This window comes from Cherax quadricarinatus, chromosome 51 (genome assembly GCF_038502225.1).
Source record: "Cherax quadricarinatus isolate ZL_2023a chromosome 51, ASM3850222v1, whole genome shotgun sequence".
NCBI lineage: Eukaryota > Metazoa > Arthropoda > Malacostraca > Decapoda > Parastacidae > Cherax > Cherax quadricarinatus.
This window is the reverse complement of record NC_091342.1, coordinates 277,501-295,000: the sequence shown is the minus strand read 5'-3', so window position 1 is coordinate 295,000 and position 17,500 is coordinate 277,501. Positions and strand designations below refer to the sequence as shown.

The window sequence follows — 17,500 nt, the reverse complement described above, 5'->3', positions numbered from 1 at the left end:
GAAGCTTTCTTGGGGCCCATGGTCACTTATTTTCCAGAAAAAGCACCGAAAACACTGTAATAATACGAAATATTCCAATTGTATGCTTGGATGTTACCGCGGAGGCTGGCTGGTAAACAATGCCACCGGCGGTACATGTGAGGCTGGCTGAGGGCGCACATTGGACGCGTCTCGGACGAACATCGGTGAGCGGGTTTTTAAGCGGTATGCGAGGCAAAATTTTTGTGATTAAAGCAAGCGGTATGCAGATTAATCGTTATGTGATGCCATCGGTATGCGGGGGTCCACTGTATATATATATATATTATGATTAAATAAAAAACAGAGATATCATAGCAATTATTTTTTCAGAACTTAAATCTCCACGGTCGCCTCGCACACCTGAACTTCGATCACCACAGACACCCCAGCGCTTGATACGATCCTCATCACAAGACTCTGCCAAGGGGGCTAGCCTCAGGTCTGTTTATGTATAGCAATCTTTTAAATTAATAATACTTGTAGAAATAAAAAGGCAGCTTTTGGAAAAGATTCTTTCCAATGTAGCCAGGTTATAAGCTACAATATTCTTCAACAACACCTAAATAATGAAAAGCATTTTCATTAAAAATGTTTAGATGGGCTTTTTTCCCATAAAGGTTATTTTTTAAACTTCAAGCAATTGAAAACATATTTGCATGGCTAGCATGTAAGCCTATGGCCAAGTGATGAACCACTGCTGTGATCAGCTCTATCATATTTATCAACCAAGCCTAGACTTGCAGTATTTTACTTGGGTGGAAGTAATTTAAGACTATGGCTACACTGCAGCAAGTGTGTACTGCAGATGGAAAAACAATATTGAGGCCACAGTCCTATTGGAGTAGGCATTTTTGTGAAGTAGAAAACTGAAAAAAAAAGATATAGGAATAGTAACTGATATAAGTATCATTTCTGCAGGTTTGTGCCATGAGTGGCTGCCTTAACATCTAAAATATTTTATTATGCATTTGTAATTACCTGTTTGTAGTTACAGGAGCTTAGCTATTCTTATAGCAGTCTGTATTTACCATAATCTATCAATTAAGTATTTTTAATTTCCAATTGTTATAGCACTTATTGCCTTCTTTTATAACCCATTCTGCTGTTCTGGCATCCTTTTGGCATCTTTTCTTCATCAGTGTACAATGTGGCTTCTTGTTGATAGTGTTAAGAAAATCTTTTCTTTTGTATCCTTTGATTACCTGTATTCTATATGTAGTTAGCATGTCTCCTCTTTGCCTCAGATCTACCAGTGAGGGCATATCCAATTCATTACTCATTTTTTCTTAAGACTTTTTCTAGCTTGTTCACATGATTTTATTAGGTGTGGACACCATATCACCACTGCACATTCAATTTTGGCTTAATATACTTTTTCTTAGTGCCCAGGACATGCTGAGGTTCTGAGTATTGAAGGTGAGATGCTGAGGTGAAGGCTGCCCCAGTGACTCCACTCGCTATTTGTGTGTGTGTGTATGTATGTATGTGTGTGTTTATGTATGTATATATGTATGTATGTATATATGTATGTATGTATATATGTATGTATGTATTTATGTATGTATGTGTGTATATGTAAGTATGTATGTATGTGTGTGTGTATATGTAAGCATGTATGTATGTGTATTTTTTTTTTCAACATGTCAGCCGCTTCCCACCGAGGCAGGGTGACCCAAAAATAAAGAAAAAAAACTTTCATTATCAGTCAACACTTTCACCATCACTCATACATAATCACTGGCTTTGCAGAGGTGCCCAGATTGGCCTGAGATACCTGGTCAGCATAGAATGGGTCTTAACACTTGGTGTGCACCATGTTAAAAAAATCTGGGACCACTTAGTACCTTGTGGGAGCACCAATTAAATTGAGCACCAGCTAGAGAAAACAGCTCGGCAAACACTAAGGATTCACTGATGTCATGTCATATTAACACTCCCCTTTTAAGAGGAAAGTGATGTTGACCCCAAGTTTAGTGGCTTTGAGGTGGATGTGGCCACAAGTGGTTGAGGAAATATCAAAAACCTTGATAATAACCCATGTGCAACATTTGTGCAACACCCTTTCAGAATATCTTATAACGTATGCCCTAAGTAAAGAAAAACAATTCTGGAATGTGTAATAAGTGTTCGGCAGGCTGGCCGGCTGGCTGGTTGGCTCTATCTCCATTTGTCTACCCGTCTGTATCTATGTCTGTCTATTTCTGTCTATCTCTGTCTCTATCTGTCTCTGTCTCTCTCTGTGTATCTGTCTCTTTCTATCCCTGTCTCACAGGCACACATAAATACAGTTATACATAGTGTAAATTACATAAGATAACCTAAAAATCTGAAGTGCTATACTATGCTTGTAGATATAATGTGTAAGAATACCTGTTGGTTTACAGTGGCTCTCTCTGAGACAGAGAGAGACAATCAGAGAGATGGAAAGAGATACAAGAAAATGGAGAGACAAGGCAGAGAGTCAGATAAGCAGAGACAGAGATACTGATGCTCATCAAATGTCACCCCTTATCTCATCACTGCACCCTCACTGGCATTTATCAAATGTCACCCCTTATCTCATCACTGAACCCTCACCAGCACTCATCAAATGTCACCCCTTATCTCATCACTGCACCCTCACCATGCTCATCAAATATCACCACTTATCTTGTCTTATCACTGCACCCTCAGCTCATCAAATGTCACCTCTTATCTTACCACTGCACCCTCCTGGATGCTTGTCACTGACACTTGTCTTACATCATGCTTAAAGTAGTAGTAGTAGTAGTGTTGTTGTTGTTGTTGTTGTTGTTATTGTTGTTCTTGTTCTTGTTGTTGTTCTTGTTGTTGTTGTTCTTGTTGTTCTTGTTCTTGTTGTTCTTGTTGTTCTTGTTGTTCTTGTTCTTGTTCTTGTTGTTCTTGTTGTTCTTGTTCTTGTTGTTCTTGTTGTTGTTGTTCTTGTTCTTGTTGTTCTTGTTGTTCTTGTTCTTGTTGTTCTTGTTGTTGTTCTTGTTGTTGTTCTTGTTGTTCTTGTTGTTGTTGTTCTTGTTGTTCTTGTTGTGGTTGTTGTTGTTGTTGTTGTTCTTGTTGTTCTTCTTCTTGTTCTTGTTCTTCTTCTTGTTCTTCTTGTTGTTGTTCTTCTTGTTGTTCTTGTTGTTGTTGTTGTTGTTGTTCTTGTTGTTGTTGTTGATGGTGTTGTTCTTGTTGTTGTTGTTCTTCTTGTTGTTCTTGTTCTTCTTCTTGTTGTTGTTGTTGTTCTTCTTGTTGTTCTTCTTGTTGTTGTTCTTGTTGTTCTTCTTGTTGTTGTTGTTCTTGTTCTTCTTGTTCTTCTTGTTCTTCTTGTTCTTCTTGTTCTTCTTGTTCTTCTTCTTGTTCTTCTTCTTGTTCTTCTTGTTCTTCTTATATACTCCTGTGTATCCAAAACATTGCTGGGACCTATAAATACTTTGTATATATTCCTAGACACTAATAAATGACCAAGGCAGGTGTAAATGTCCACATGTCAATGTGTTTGTGACTATTTGAGTACAATTTCAGTACCTAATATTAGTGTCAGAACAAAGATTGATTATGAAATGATAAGCACTACTATAAATTGTAATTATCAGAACATAAAAATTATATAAAATAATATAAAAATGAGAAAAAAAGGTATATTGGCAATACTTCTGCAAGTGGCAGGACTTGTCAAGTGAGCATTAAGTGCCAACTTCGCAGCCTGATATCTTGGTAAGTACTGACCCTAATCTTTTTATTATCATCCTATAACACTTTAAAGGAGGGGTTTGGGATATTGGCAGTTTGGAGGGATATGTTGTGTATCTTTATATGTGCATGCTTCTAAACTGTTGTATTCTGAGCACCTCTGCAAAAACAGTGATAATGTGCAAGTGTGGTGAAAGTGTTGAATGATGATGAAAGTATTTTCTTTTTGGGGATTTTCTTTCTTTTTTGGGTCACCCTGCCTCGGTGGGAGACGGCCGACTTGTTGAAAAAAAAAAAAAATCAGCGAGAACTTACATTTAGGGGTTAAAGTGCAGGCATTGCACTTCCCATTTCTAGGACTCAAGTCTAGCTAACTGGTGTCCCTGAATCCCTTCACAAAATATTATCCTGCTCACACTCAACAGCTCGTCAGGTCCCAAAAACGATTCGTCTCCATTCACTCCTATCTAATATGCTCAGGCACACTTGCTGGAAGTCCAAGCCCCTCTCCCACAAACCCTTCTTTACCCCCTCCCTCCAACCTTTTTGAGGATGACCCCTACCCCGCCTTCCTTCCCCAATAGATTTATATGCTCTCCAAATCATTCTACTTTGTTCCATTCTCTCTAAATGACCAAACCACCTCAACAGTCCCTCTTCAGCCCTCTGACTAATACTTTTAGTAACTCCATACCTCCTCCTAATTTCCACACTATGAATTCTCTGCATAATATTTACACCACACATTGCCCTTAGACAGGACATCTCTAATGCCTCCAGCCGCTTCCTCACTGCAGCATTTACAACCCATGCTTCACACCCATATAGGAGTGTTGGTACCACTATACTCTCATACATTCCCTTCTTTGCCTCCATGGATAATGTTCTTTGTTTCCAAGGATACCTCAAAGCACCACTCACCTTTTGTTCTTCATCATTTCTGTGGTTTACCTCTTCCTTCATCCACTGAAAACATTCACTAATTCCATACTCCCTCCCTCCGATGTAATATCCATGCCACATATAAACTAAATAATGTAGATCTTAGTACTACTGATTGCGAAAAGGATTTAGGAGTTCTGGTTAGAAGTAATCTAAAACCAAGACAACAGTGCATTAGTGTTCGCAATAAAGCTAACATAATTCTTGGCTTCATATCTAGAAGTATAAATAATAGAAGTCCTCAGGTTGTTCTTCAACTCTATATATCCTTGGTTAGGCCTCATTTAGACTATGCTGCTCAGTTCTGGTCACCGTATTACAGAATGGATGTAAATGCTCTGGAAAACGTACAGAGGAGGATGACAAAGATGATCCCATGTATCAGAAATCTTCCCTATGAGGGTAGACTAAGGGCCCTGAATCTGCACTCTCTCGAAAGGCGTATAATTAGGGGGGATATGATTGAGGTGTATAAATGGAAAACAGGAATAAATAAAGGAGATGTAAATAGCGTGCTGAAAATTTCCAGCCAAGACAGGACTCGCAGCAATGGTTTCTAGTTGGAAAAATTCAGATTCTGAAAGGATGTAGGAAAGCACTGGTTTGGAAACAGTTGTGGATGAGTGGAACAAACTCCCGAGTACAGTTATTCAGGCTAAAACGTTGTGTAGTTTTAAAAATAGCTTAGATAAATACATGAGTGGGTGTGGGTGGGTGTGAGTTGGACCTGACTAGCTTGTGCTGCTGGGTCTGGTGCAGTGCTCCATCCTTGAGTGGAGATGACCATACTGGGTGGGTCATTGGGCTAATCCGGGGGGGGGGGGGCATGGGCCTGCTCCGCATGGGTCAGTAGGCCTGTTGCAGTGTTTTTTCTTTCTTATGTTCTTATGTTCTTTATCTAAATTGTTTGTTACCCTCATCACCTTACTCTTATCTGTATTCACTTTCAACTTTCTACCTTTACCTACCATCCCAAACTCGTCCACTAACCTTTAAAACTTATCTTTAGAATCCTCCAAAAGCACAGTATTATCAGCAAAAAGTAATTGTGTCAACTCTCATTTTGTATTTGATGCCCTATAATTTAATCCCACCCCTCTTCCCAACACCTTAGCATTTACTTCTTTTACACCCCCATTTGTAAGTATGCTAAACAACCATGGTGACATTACACATCTCTGTCTAAGACCTATTTTTACTGGGAAGTAATCTTCCTTTTTCCTACACACCCTAACCTGAGCCTCACTACCCTCATAAAAACTCTTTACAGCATTTAGTAACTTTCTACCATTCCATACACTGGCAACATCTGCCATATTGCTCCCTATCCACTCTACCATATGCCTTTTCTAAATCCATAAATGCAGTGAAAACTTCCCTACCTTTATCTAAATACTGTTCATATATATGCTTCAATGTATGTATATATGTTTGTTAGAAGTGAAAGGAGACAAATGATTTTTGGCACATGACGAGCTGTTGGAGTGTGAGCAGAGTAATATTTTGTGAAGGGATATAGGGAAACCAGTTAGCTGGACTTGAGTCCGGGAGGTGGGAAGTACAGTGCCTGCACTCTAAAGGAGGGGTTTTGGATATTTGCTATTGAGAGTGACATCTGTGGTATTTGTGCACCTCTGGCAAGACAGTGATACAGTGAATGATCTTAAGCGTTTCTTTTTTGGGTAACTCTGCCTCAGTGGGTGATGGCCAGCATGTTTAAAAAAAAAATTACATATACATGTATAAATTTAGGAATGTGCCAAAGCACTGGTATTGGTGGGTATTGGTAATTTTTATGGTATCAGTATAAGTTAAAAAAAAAATGCCATTTTTTAAATTTTAATATTACATGTGTACTTAAAAATATCAACATTAGCACTCTACCTTATGATTGTGAAAATTACACAGACAGACACACAGAGACACACACAGACACATAGACACAGACACACAGACACAGACATGTAAGGGACACTACAAGAGAGAGAGAGAAAGAGGAGAGGATGAACCAGCAAGACTGGACCTAGTATTCACCTTGAGTAGTGCAAATATTGAGGACCTCACATGAAAGACCCCTTGGGGCCAGTGATCATGTGGTTTTAAGCTTCAAATACACAGTAGAACTACAAGTGGAGGGGGAAGCAGGAAGGCCTGGGCGAATGAAGCCAAACTACAAAAAAGGGGACTACACGGGAATGAGGAACTTTCTGAACGGGGTTCAGTGGGACAGAGAACTGGCATGGAAGCCAGTAAATGAGATGATGGAATATGTAACAACAATATGCAAGGAAGATGAGGAGAGGTTTGTACCCAAGGGCAACAGGAATAATGAAAAAGCCAGGATGATCCCATGGTTCACCCAAAGGTGCAGGGAGGCAAAAACCAAGTGTGCTAGGGAAAGGAAGAAGTATAGAAGGCAAAGGACCCAGGAGAATACGGAGAGCAGTTGTAGAGCCAGAAATGAATATACACAGATAAGAAGGGAGGCCCAACGACAAAATGAAAACGACATAGCAGTGAAAGCCAAATCTGACCCAAAGCTGTTATACAGCCACATCAGGAGGAAAACAACAGCCAAGGACCAGGTAATCAGGCTAAGGAAGGAAGGGAGACAACAAGAAATGACCATGAAGTATATGAGGAACTCAACATGAGATTCAAAGAAGTGTTCACAGAGGAGATAGAAGGGGCTCCAGAAAGACGGAGAGGTGGGGTACTCCACCAAGTGCTGGACATAGTACACACAACCGAGAAAGAAGTGAAGAGGCTTCTGAGTGAGCTAGATACTTCAAAGGCAATGGGTCCGGATAACATCTCCCCATGGGTCCTGAGAGAGGAAGCAGAGGTACTGTGTGTACCCCTAACAACAATATTCAATACATCTATCAAACAGGGAGATTGCCTGAGGCATAGCAGACAAATGTAGTCCCAATTTTTAAAAAAGGAGACAGATATGAAGCACTAAACTACAGACCAGTGTCACTGGCATGTATAGTATGCAAAGTCATGGAGAAGATCATCAGAGAGAAGAGTGGTGGAACACCTAGGAAGGAATGATCTCATCACCAGCAGCCAACATGGTTTCAGGGACGGGAAATCCTGTGTCACAAACCTACTGGAGTTCTATGACAGGGTGACATAAGTAAGACAAGAGAGAGAGGGGTGGGTAGATTGCATTTTCGTGGACTGTAAGAAGGCATTTGACATAGTTCCACACAAGAGATTAGTGCAAAAACTGGAGGACCAGGCAGGGATAACAGGGAAAACACTGCAATAGATCAGGGAATACTTGTCAGGAAGACAGCAGCAAGTCATAGTATGTGGTGAGGTGTCAGAGTGGGCACCTGTGACAAGTGGGGTCCTACAGGGGTCAGTCCTAGGATCAGTGCTGTTTCTGGTATTTGTGAATGACATGATGGAAGGAATAGACTCCGAAGTGTCCTTGTTTGCAGATGACGTGAAGTTGATGAGAAGAATTCATTTGGTCGAAGACCAGTCAGAACTACAAAGGGATCTGGACAGTTTGCAGACCTGGTCCAGCAATTTGCTCCTGGAGTTCAACCCCACCAAGTGCAAAGTCATGAAGATTGGGGAAGGGCAAAGAAGACCGCAGATGAAGTACAGTCTAGGGTGCCAGAGACTACAAACCTCACTCAAGGAAAAAGATCTTGGGGTGAGTAAAACACCAGGCACATCTCCTGAGGCGCACATCAACCAAATAACTGCTGCAGCATATGGGCACCTAGCAAACCTCAGAACAGCATTCTGACATTGTAATAAGGAATCGCTCAGGACCCTGTACACCGTGTATGTTAGGCCCATATTGGAGTATGCAGCACCAGTTTGGAACCCACACCTAGCGAAGCACGTAAAGAAACTAGAGAAAGTGCAAAGGTTTGCAACAAGACTAGTCCCAGAGCTAAGGTGTATGTCCTACGAGGAGAGGTTAAGGGAAATTGACCTGACTACACTGGAGGACAGGAGAGAGAGGGAGGACATGATAACGACATACAAAATTCTGAGAGGAATTGACAAGGTAGACAAAGACAGGATGTTCCAGAGATGGGACACAGCAACAAGGGGACACAGTTGGAAGTTGAAGACACAGATGAATCACAGGGATGTTAGGAAGTATTTCTTCAGCCACAGAGTAGTCAGCAAGTGGAATAGTTTGGGAAGCGATGTAGTGGAGGCAGGATCCATACATAGCTTTAAGCAGAGGTATGATAAAGCTCACGGTTCAGGGAGAGTGACCTAGTAGCGATCAGTGAAGAGGCTGGGCCAGGAGCTTGGAATCGACCCCTGCAACCTCAACTAGGTGAGTACAACTAGGTGAGTACACACACACACACACACACACACACACACACACACACACACACACACACACACACACACACACACACACACACACACACACACACACACACATACACACACACACACACACACACATACACACACATACACACACACACACACACACCAATATTTTTCCAGGACCACCGTGACATAAGAAGTTGAAGGTGTGGTACACGAATGCAGATGGATTAACAAATAAATATAAGGAGTGGCATGAAAGAATCAATGAGAAGTCCCCAGACATCATAGCAGTCACAGATACAAAACTCACTGAGACAATAACAGATGCAGTCTTCCCACCGGGGTATCAGATCCTGAGGAAAAACAGGAGGAGCAAAGGGGAGGAGGGGTTGCACTACTCATAGAAAACCGATGGGGTTTTGAGGAAATGGAAGGCATGGGCGAGATTGGAGAAAGGGACTACATAGTAGCTACAACTCAGTCTGGGGAACATAAGGTAGTCATTGCAGTGATGTATAACCCACCACAGAACTGCAGGAGGCCAAGAGAGGAATATGAAGAGAACAACAGAGCGATGGTAGACACACTGACTGAGGTGGCAAGAAGAGCTCAATTGTGCAGAGCAAAGTTACTGGTTATAGGTGATTTCAACCATAGGGAGTCCTCTTCAAGGGGGGCTCCTTGGCGTGGTGAAGAGGCTCTTGGTCTGAGGAATTAGCCCTGTCGGTCTTCTTCCTCAGACCGAACCTAATTACCCCCCATTCTCCCCTCCCCTATCCCATCCTCCCCATCCTCCCCTTTTTCCATTCCTCCTCCTCCTCCTCACCCCTCCCTTTTGCCCTTCCTCTTTTTAGCCTTCGTGATTTCTCCCACAGGCGCGCTAGTTCCTAGGTAGGGGAAAGGACACCGGGGTCGATCCCATTCCGTTGAGGTTTCTTGGCGGTGGCGTAGTTTGCCGTGGAATCTGGATTGCCTAGGGATGTCCCGATCCCTCTCCGGTATCCCGGAGTAGCTTTGGGTGTCTTTTGGGCGACGGGTGTATCTCTGGAAGCCACCTTTCGGATTCCGGGGGTGGTGGCTGAAGGAGGTATGCTTTGTGGCGGATATCCGGCCGCCCTCTCTTTTGTCCACCGAGGTAGCTCGGCAGATGTGAGGTTGCTATCCCGGATTGCTGGTTTACTGGCATGAAGGGTAGGGTATGGCACGGGTTCCATGCTGCATCTGCGCTACTAGCGGTGTCGAGTCCTCTTGGGCGCGGAGGGAGATTTCCGGCCCTTTCATTCCTCCTGGGAACTATTCCTCCCCGCTCCCCCCTTTTTTTATTCTTTTTTTTGTTTTTATTTTCTTTTCTTCTTTCTCTTTTTTTTCTTAAAAACAAAAAGCAAAGGAGTAACCTAACCATGGCAGCCCTAGTCCATGAAACCACTACCCCCGGGCCCCTTCTTGATACCGCACCCCATTCTGACCCTGCCTTGTGTTTAGACCACTCTTCGGACACTCCTGATGCCCCTGTACCTCTTGCTGGTGCTGTTTCCTCACCCGCTTCAGGTACCGGGGCTTTGACTGACTCCTTCGATTTGTCTGAACTCCGCTCTCCTTTGACTATGCTTCCGGCTTCTCCCTCTACGGTACGGCAATTTTCGAATCGCCCACCCATTTCATGCCGGACCAACTCCGGTCCTACTCCTAAACGCCAACGTCAATCTCCTGATGATGCTCCGTCGTTACCTTCCCATTCTACTCGGAAACGACCGACACGTCAAGCACTCCCTCTCCACGCTCAGTTTCGGACCACACAATGGACTAAATTCTTTACTTTAAGACCAACTTCTTCTTCTGCCTACCTTTCTGACCATAGTATTGCCAAAGCGCTCCTGCGTCATGTTGGCAGAGATATTTCATTTCACGCTCTCAAGAGCGGTACACGCATCGTCACTGTCCAGAATGCTACCCAAGCTCATGATCTTTCTCTCCTTTCGAATATCGATACTACTCCTATCACTATTGAAAAACATCTTTCTCTCAATTCTTGTAGTGGTACTGTCATTCTGCCCCATACCATAGTCCAACAGAATTTCCAGTCATGTGGCAATGACATTTTTGAACAGCTGGAACTCCAGGATCTCCCAATCCTCAAAGTAGACACTTATGTCCTTCCTGCCCGGGGGCGGAGACGTTACCCTTGCAATGTGGCTCGTTTAACTTTTGACAGCCGAGAACTCCCGTCCTCTGTATATGTCGCGGGACATCGGTTACAAGTTCGAAAGGTGATACCTACACCGCAACAATGTAGAAATTGCTGGCGTTTTGGTCACCCAGCGAAATATTGCAGATCTATGGCCGAATGCCCAGTCTGTGGTGCCGACAACCATTCTAATACATCTTGCAGTCAACCTCCATCTTGCCTTAATTGTAATGAAGCTCACCCTTCGTACTCCCGCCGTTGCCAGGTCTACTTAAATGAACGTGAAATCCGTTGCCTCAAAGAGGCAGAAGGTCTCCCTTATGCTATGGCAGTTACTCATCTCCGCCTCCAAGGGAGACTACCCCGTGTTTCTTATTCTCGTGTTTCCAAACATCCCCCCACTTCTGGGGTCCCATCTTCTGCAGCCTCCTCTGTTGTTACCCCTCCCATAGCCATTACGGCATCTAATCCTTTTGCTGTCCTTGGCTCTGACGTCCCGACTACAACTCAGTCTGTTCTCACATCTTCGCGTCCTTCCTCACAAGCCCCAGTATCGACAAGACCTCGTACGACACCTAATACCAATCGCCCCTCTACTCAGAAGTCCAAAAAATCCACATTGCTCAAATCTTCTTTGCCCCTTCCTTCCCTTCTTCCACCTCCACACGTTACCTTTCCAGTCTCTGTACCTAGTTCTTCCCCTCTCTCTGGCTCTATTACAAGTGTGGAGATTCACCCTCCTCCTCGTACTATGCCTTCCACCCCCGTCCCCTCCCAAGTTTCTCCCTCTTCTGTCACCTCCCAGGTTTCTACCTCTTCTGTCCCCCCCCACACTTCATCTGCAGTCCCTTACACTTTTCCCTCCCCCTCTACTTTGGTACAGTCCATTACTGTCCCAATCTTTACTCACCCTCCTCCTCCTATCTCCAATATGGTTTCCCATACATCTTTGAATTCAGAAACACTTGAAGCCATTTCAGAATATATTGCAGAGACTAAACCTTCAATGGACACTGATTCACTTCCTGTTCCTTCTCTTCCCTCTCCTCCATCTTCACAACCCCATTCTTCGCAACGCTCCGTTCCTTCGCTACTTGAACATCTTCCAATGCCACCACACGTTGACTTTTCTAACCCCTCTAGTCCGTAGGTGCCTTTACCTACAGATTCCTGATATTTCCTTCATCGCCAATCATGGCCTATTTACAGTGGAATATCCGCGGCCTCAGGGGTAATCGGGGTGAGCTTCAGATGTTGCTTTCCAGGTTTTCCCCTGTTGGTGCTTGCTTACAAGAACCAAAATTACACTCGGCTGTTTTCCAACCTATCTCAGGCTATAATTTATTGTATTCTTCGGATCCTTTCTCAGATGGGACCTTTAATGAAAGTGCCCTTCTTCTACGCAATGATATTCCGTACTGTCAACTATTTGTCCATACCTCGCTGCATTACACTGCAGCCCGTATCCACTTGAATAAGTGGTTTACAATATGTTCTTTATATCTCTCTCCTTCTCGAGCATTTTCTATCCCAGACTTTGCCTTTCTTGTTTCATCCTTACCACCACCACTTCTGTTACTTGGTGATTTTAATGCCCACCATTTCCTCTGGGGGGGGTCTCATTGTGACTCACGTGGCATTCAGTTGGAGGCTTTTCTTGCCTCTCACCCCCTCCATGTTTTAAATACGGGTACTCCCACCCATTTTGATCCTCGTACTCATACTCTCTCTTGCATCGATCTATCAGTCTGCTCTTCCTCCACTGCACTAGACTTCACCTGGTCTGTTCTACCAGACTTACATGACAGCGATCATTTTCCGATCATTCTTACTTCTCCTTCCTATTCACCACCTTCCCGTAGCCCTCGCTGGCAATTTGATCGGGGAAATTGGGATCTTTACTCACACCTCACTGCTTTTAGTGAGGTTCCTTCTTCATCCTCCATTGATGAGCTCCTACACATCTTCTCGACATCAGTTTATACCGCAGCTTCTCATTCTATACCCCAAACCTCAGGCAGGCATTCTCAGAAGTGCGTGCCTTGGTGGTCTCCTGCTTGTGCTCGTGCAGTACGTTTGAAACGTGCTGCATGGGGCAGGTACCGGTACAATAGAACCGCTGAGAGACTTGTTGATTTTAAGCAGAAGCGTGCGATCGCTCGCCGTGTCATCCGTGAAGCTAAACGCACTTGTTGGCGAGACTATGTTTCCACCATCACCTCTGCTTCTTCTATGAGTGCAGTCTGGAAAAAAGTGAGGAAATTGAGTGGTAAATACTCTCCTGACCCGGCTCCTGTTCTACGGGTCACTGGTGTTGATATAGCAAACCCTCTCGACGTTGCCATTGAACTTGGCACACATCTGGTCCGTATTTCCCGAGGGCTCCATCTATGCCCCTCGTTTCTTTCCTCAAAGTCTGCCAGAGAGTTAGTACCCTTGGACTTTTCTTCTCTCGGAGAAGAACAGTATAATGTGCCTTTTACACTTCAAGAACTGGAGGCAACGCTCTCAGCTTGCCGATCATCGGCAGCTGGGCCTGATGACATTCATATTCGTATGTTACAACATTTACATCGGTCAGCCCTTGTAGTCCTCTTACACCTCTTCAATCTTATTTGGGCACAAGGAGTTCTTCCCCAGCTGTGGAAATCTGCCATTGTTCTCCCTTTCCGCAAACCGGGTACTACAGGACATGATGCCTCCCACTATCGCCCCATCGCTCTTACAAGTGCAGTTTGCAAAGTGATGGAACGCCTCGTAAATCGACGTTTAATGTGGTATTTAGAGACTCACAACAGTCTCTCCGCTAGTCAATATGGCTTTCGTAAGGGTCGTTCTACCATAGACCCCTTACTACGCTTGGATACGTATGTTCGTAATGCCTTTGCGAATAATCACTCAGTTATTGCCATATTTTTTGACCTTGAGAAGGCATATGACACAACTTGGAGGTATAATATTTTGGCCCAGGCCCATTCCTTAGGCCTCCGAGGCAATCTACCATCCTTCCTTAAGAACTTTTTAACTGACAGACATTTCCGTGTTCGAGTCAATAATGTTCTTTCCCCGGACTTCGTCCAAGCTGAAGGTGTCCCTCAGGGATGTGTTCTAAGCACAACACTTTTTCTCCTTGCTATAAATGATTTGGCCTCTGTTCTTCCACCCAATATTTGGTCATCACTCTATGTTGATGACTTCGCTATTGCTTGTGCAGGCGCTGACTGTCACCTTATTGCAGTTTCTCTCCAGCATGCGGTCGACCGTGTTTCCACTTGGGCCACCACACATGGGTTTAAATTTTCAAGTACCAAAACTCACCAAATTACTTTCACTAGACGCTCTGTTATCTCCGATCATCCTTTGTATCTCTATGGCTCCCCTATCCCCGAACGTGATACAGTCAGGTTTCTAGGCCTTCTCTTTGACCGTCGGTTAACCTGGAAACCTCACATTACCTCTCTGAAGGCAACTTGTCACAGCCGGCTAAACCTTCTTAAAACCCTTGCTCATCTTTCCTGGGGAGCTGATCGTCGAACTCTGCTTCGCCTACATTCAGCCCTCGTTTTATCGAAACTCGATTATGGTGACCAGATTTATTCCGCGGCCTCTCCTGCTACTCTCTCTAGCCTTAACTCTATCCATCACCAAGGCTTACGTTTGTGCCTTGGTGCTTTTCGCTCTTCCCCTGTTGAGAGCCTCTATACAGAAGCAAATGTTCCATCCTTGTCTGATCGCCGTGATGCCCATTGCCTTCGTTACTATGTACGCTCTCACGATCTACACAATCCTTCCATTTATAGAATGGTCACCGATATTAGTAGACATTCTTTATTCATTCGCCGCCCCTGTTTGCTCCGTCCCTTTTCTCTTCGCCTACTTTCACTCTTGTCTTCCCTTCAGTTACCACCTTTATATGTTCATGTAGCATCTCACTTTTCCCTACCCCCCTGGGAAGTTCCAGCTGTTCGGGTCTGTTCTTTCTCACTCCCTTGCTCGAAAGCTCAACTGCCTACGGTGGCTTCCCGCTCTCTTTTTCTTGATCACTTCCACTCTCATTCTCATGCCACCGCTGTGTACACAGATGGCTCTAAGTCTTCAGACGGCGTCGGATTCGCAGCAGTGTTTCCGGACAGCGTCGTACGAGGGCATTTACTATCTTCAGCTAGCATTTTTACTGCTGAACTGTATGCCATTCTTGCAGCACTTATTCGTATCGCATCTATGCCTGTGTCATCATTTGTAGTAGTCTCAGACTCCCTTAGTGCTCTACAGGCTATACGAAAATTTGATACATCTCATCCCCTAGTTCTCCGTATCCAACTTTGGCTACGCCGTATCTCTACCAAACATAAAGATATTGTTTTTTGTTGGGTCCCTGGTCATGTCGACGTACAGGGCAATGAACAGGCAGACACTGCTGCGCGGTCAGCAGTATATGACCTACCAATTTCCTATCGAGGTGTTCCATTTCTGGACTATTTTGCTGCAATAGCTACCCACCTTCGCACCCGTTGGCAACAACGTTGGTCAACTCTGCTCGGTAACAAACTTCATTCTATTAAACCGAGCATAGGTTACTGGCCGTCTTCTTGTCATCAGTGCCGAGGTTGGGAGACCACTCTCTCCCGCCTTCGCATTGGCCACACTCGTCTTACTCATGGGTATCTCATGGAGAGGCACCCTGTTCCTCTCTGTGAGCAGTGTCAAGTTCCAGTATCGATTAGCCACATTCTGTTAGACTGCCCTCTCTATCAACGAGCACGCAGAATTTACCTCCAACGTCGTCTTCGTTCTCCTACTCTCTCTTTACCTTCCCTTCTTGCTGATGGACCCTCCTTTAATCCTGACTCTCTCATTGACTTCTTGACAACGACTGATTTACTCCACAAACTCTGATGATACTTTTCGCACTCCCCTCAGCCCTTTCTGGTTCAGTCTCTTGCTGCCCTTTACCCTTTTACCATCCACTGCCCCGCTGTTATCTGTAACCTGTTGCTCATCCATCTCCCTTTTGCCACCTGATGCCCTCGCTTCCTTCCTGCCCTGCAGCGCTGTATAGTCCTTGTGGCTTAGCGCTTCTTTTTGATTATAATAATAATAATAATCAACCATAGGGAGATTCACTGGGAAAACCTGGAGCCTCGTGGGAGTCCTGACACATGGAGAGCCAAGATGATGGATGTGATACTGGAAAACCTCATGCATCAACACGTCAAGGACACTACCAGAGAGAGAGGGGAGGATGATGGACCTTGTGTTCACCCTGAGCAGTTCAGACATTGAGGGCATCACTTACGAGAGGCCCCTTGGAACTAGCGATCATGTGGTTCTGAGTTTTGATTATATAGTAGAGTTACAAGTGGAGAAGGTAACAGGAACTGAAGGGGACAGGCCAAACTATAAAAGGGGGGACTACACAGGTATGAGAAACTTCCTGCAGGAAGTTCAGTGGGACAGAGAAATGGTAGGAAAATCAGTAAACGACATGATGGAATATGTGGCAACAAAGTGCAAGGAGGCAGAGGAAAGGTTTGTTCCCAAGGGAAACAGGAATAATAGGAAGATCAAAGGAGTCCTTGGTTTACCCGAAGGTGTAGGGAGGCAAAAACTAAGTGCAACAGAGAATGGAAAAGGTACAGGAGGCATAGGACCCAAGAAAGCAAGGAGATTAGTAGAAGAGCCAGAAACGAGTATGCACAGATAAGGAGGGAGGCCCAGCGACAGTATGAAAATGACATAGCATCGAAAGTCAAATCTGACCTGAAACTGCTGTATAGCCACATTAGGGGGACGACAACAGTCAAGGACCAGGTGATAAGGCTGAGGAAAGAAGGTGGAGAACTCACAAGAAACGATCAAGAGGTATGTGAGGAGCTCAACACGAGATTTAAGGAAGTATTTACAGTAGAGACAGGAAGGCCTCTGGGGGGACAGACCAGATGGGGACACCATCAAGAAATACACCAACAAGTGTTGGACGACATACATACAGATGAGGAGGAGGTGAAGAAACTGCTAAGGGACATCGATACCTCAAAGGCTATGGGACCGGACAACATCTCCCCATGGGTCCTTAGAGAGGGAGCAGATATGTTGTGCGTGCCACTTACCACAATCTTCAACACGTCCCTGGAAACTGGGCAACTACCTGAGGTATGGAAAACGGCAAATGTAGTTCCCATTTTTAAAAAAGGAGACAGAAAAGAGGCACTAAACTATAGACCTGTGTCATTGACGTGTATAGTATGCAAAGTTATGGGGAAGATTATCAGGAGGAGAGTGGTGGAGCACCTGGAACGGAACAAGAGTATAAATGCCAACCAGCACGGATTCATGGAAGGC

At 44.3% G+C, this 17,500-nt stretch overlaps 1 protein-coding gene across 15 annotated transcripts in view; it reads left to right on the top strand.

Annotated features, from left to right (window-relative positions):
• Positions 1 to 17,500, top strand: part of LOC128694611 (nucleolar protein dao-5) — a 541,519-nt gene that overhangs the window by 256,647 nt on the left and 267,372 nt on the right. For all 15 annotated transcript variants that reach the window (XR_011393390.1, XR_011393389.1, XR_011393388.1 and 12 more), the window contains one exon: positions 352 to 460. Coding sequence is in view for 12 of the 15 variants with exons in the window: in XM_070095641.1 (XP_069951742.1) it covers positions 352 to 460 (109 nt within the window). In the remaining 3 variants the exon portion in view is untranslated. The remainder of the gene's footprint in view (positions 1 to 351; positions 461 to 17,500) is intronic.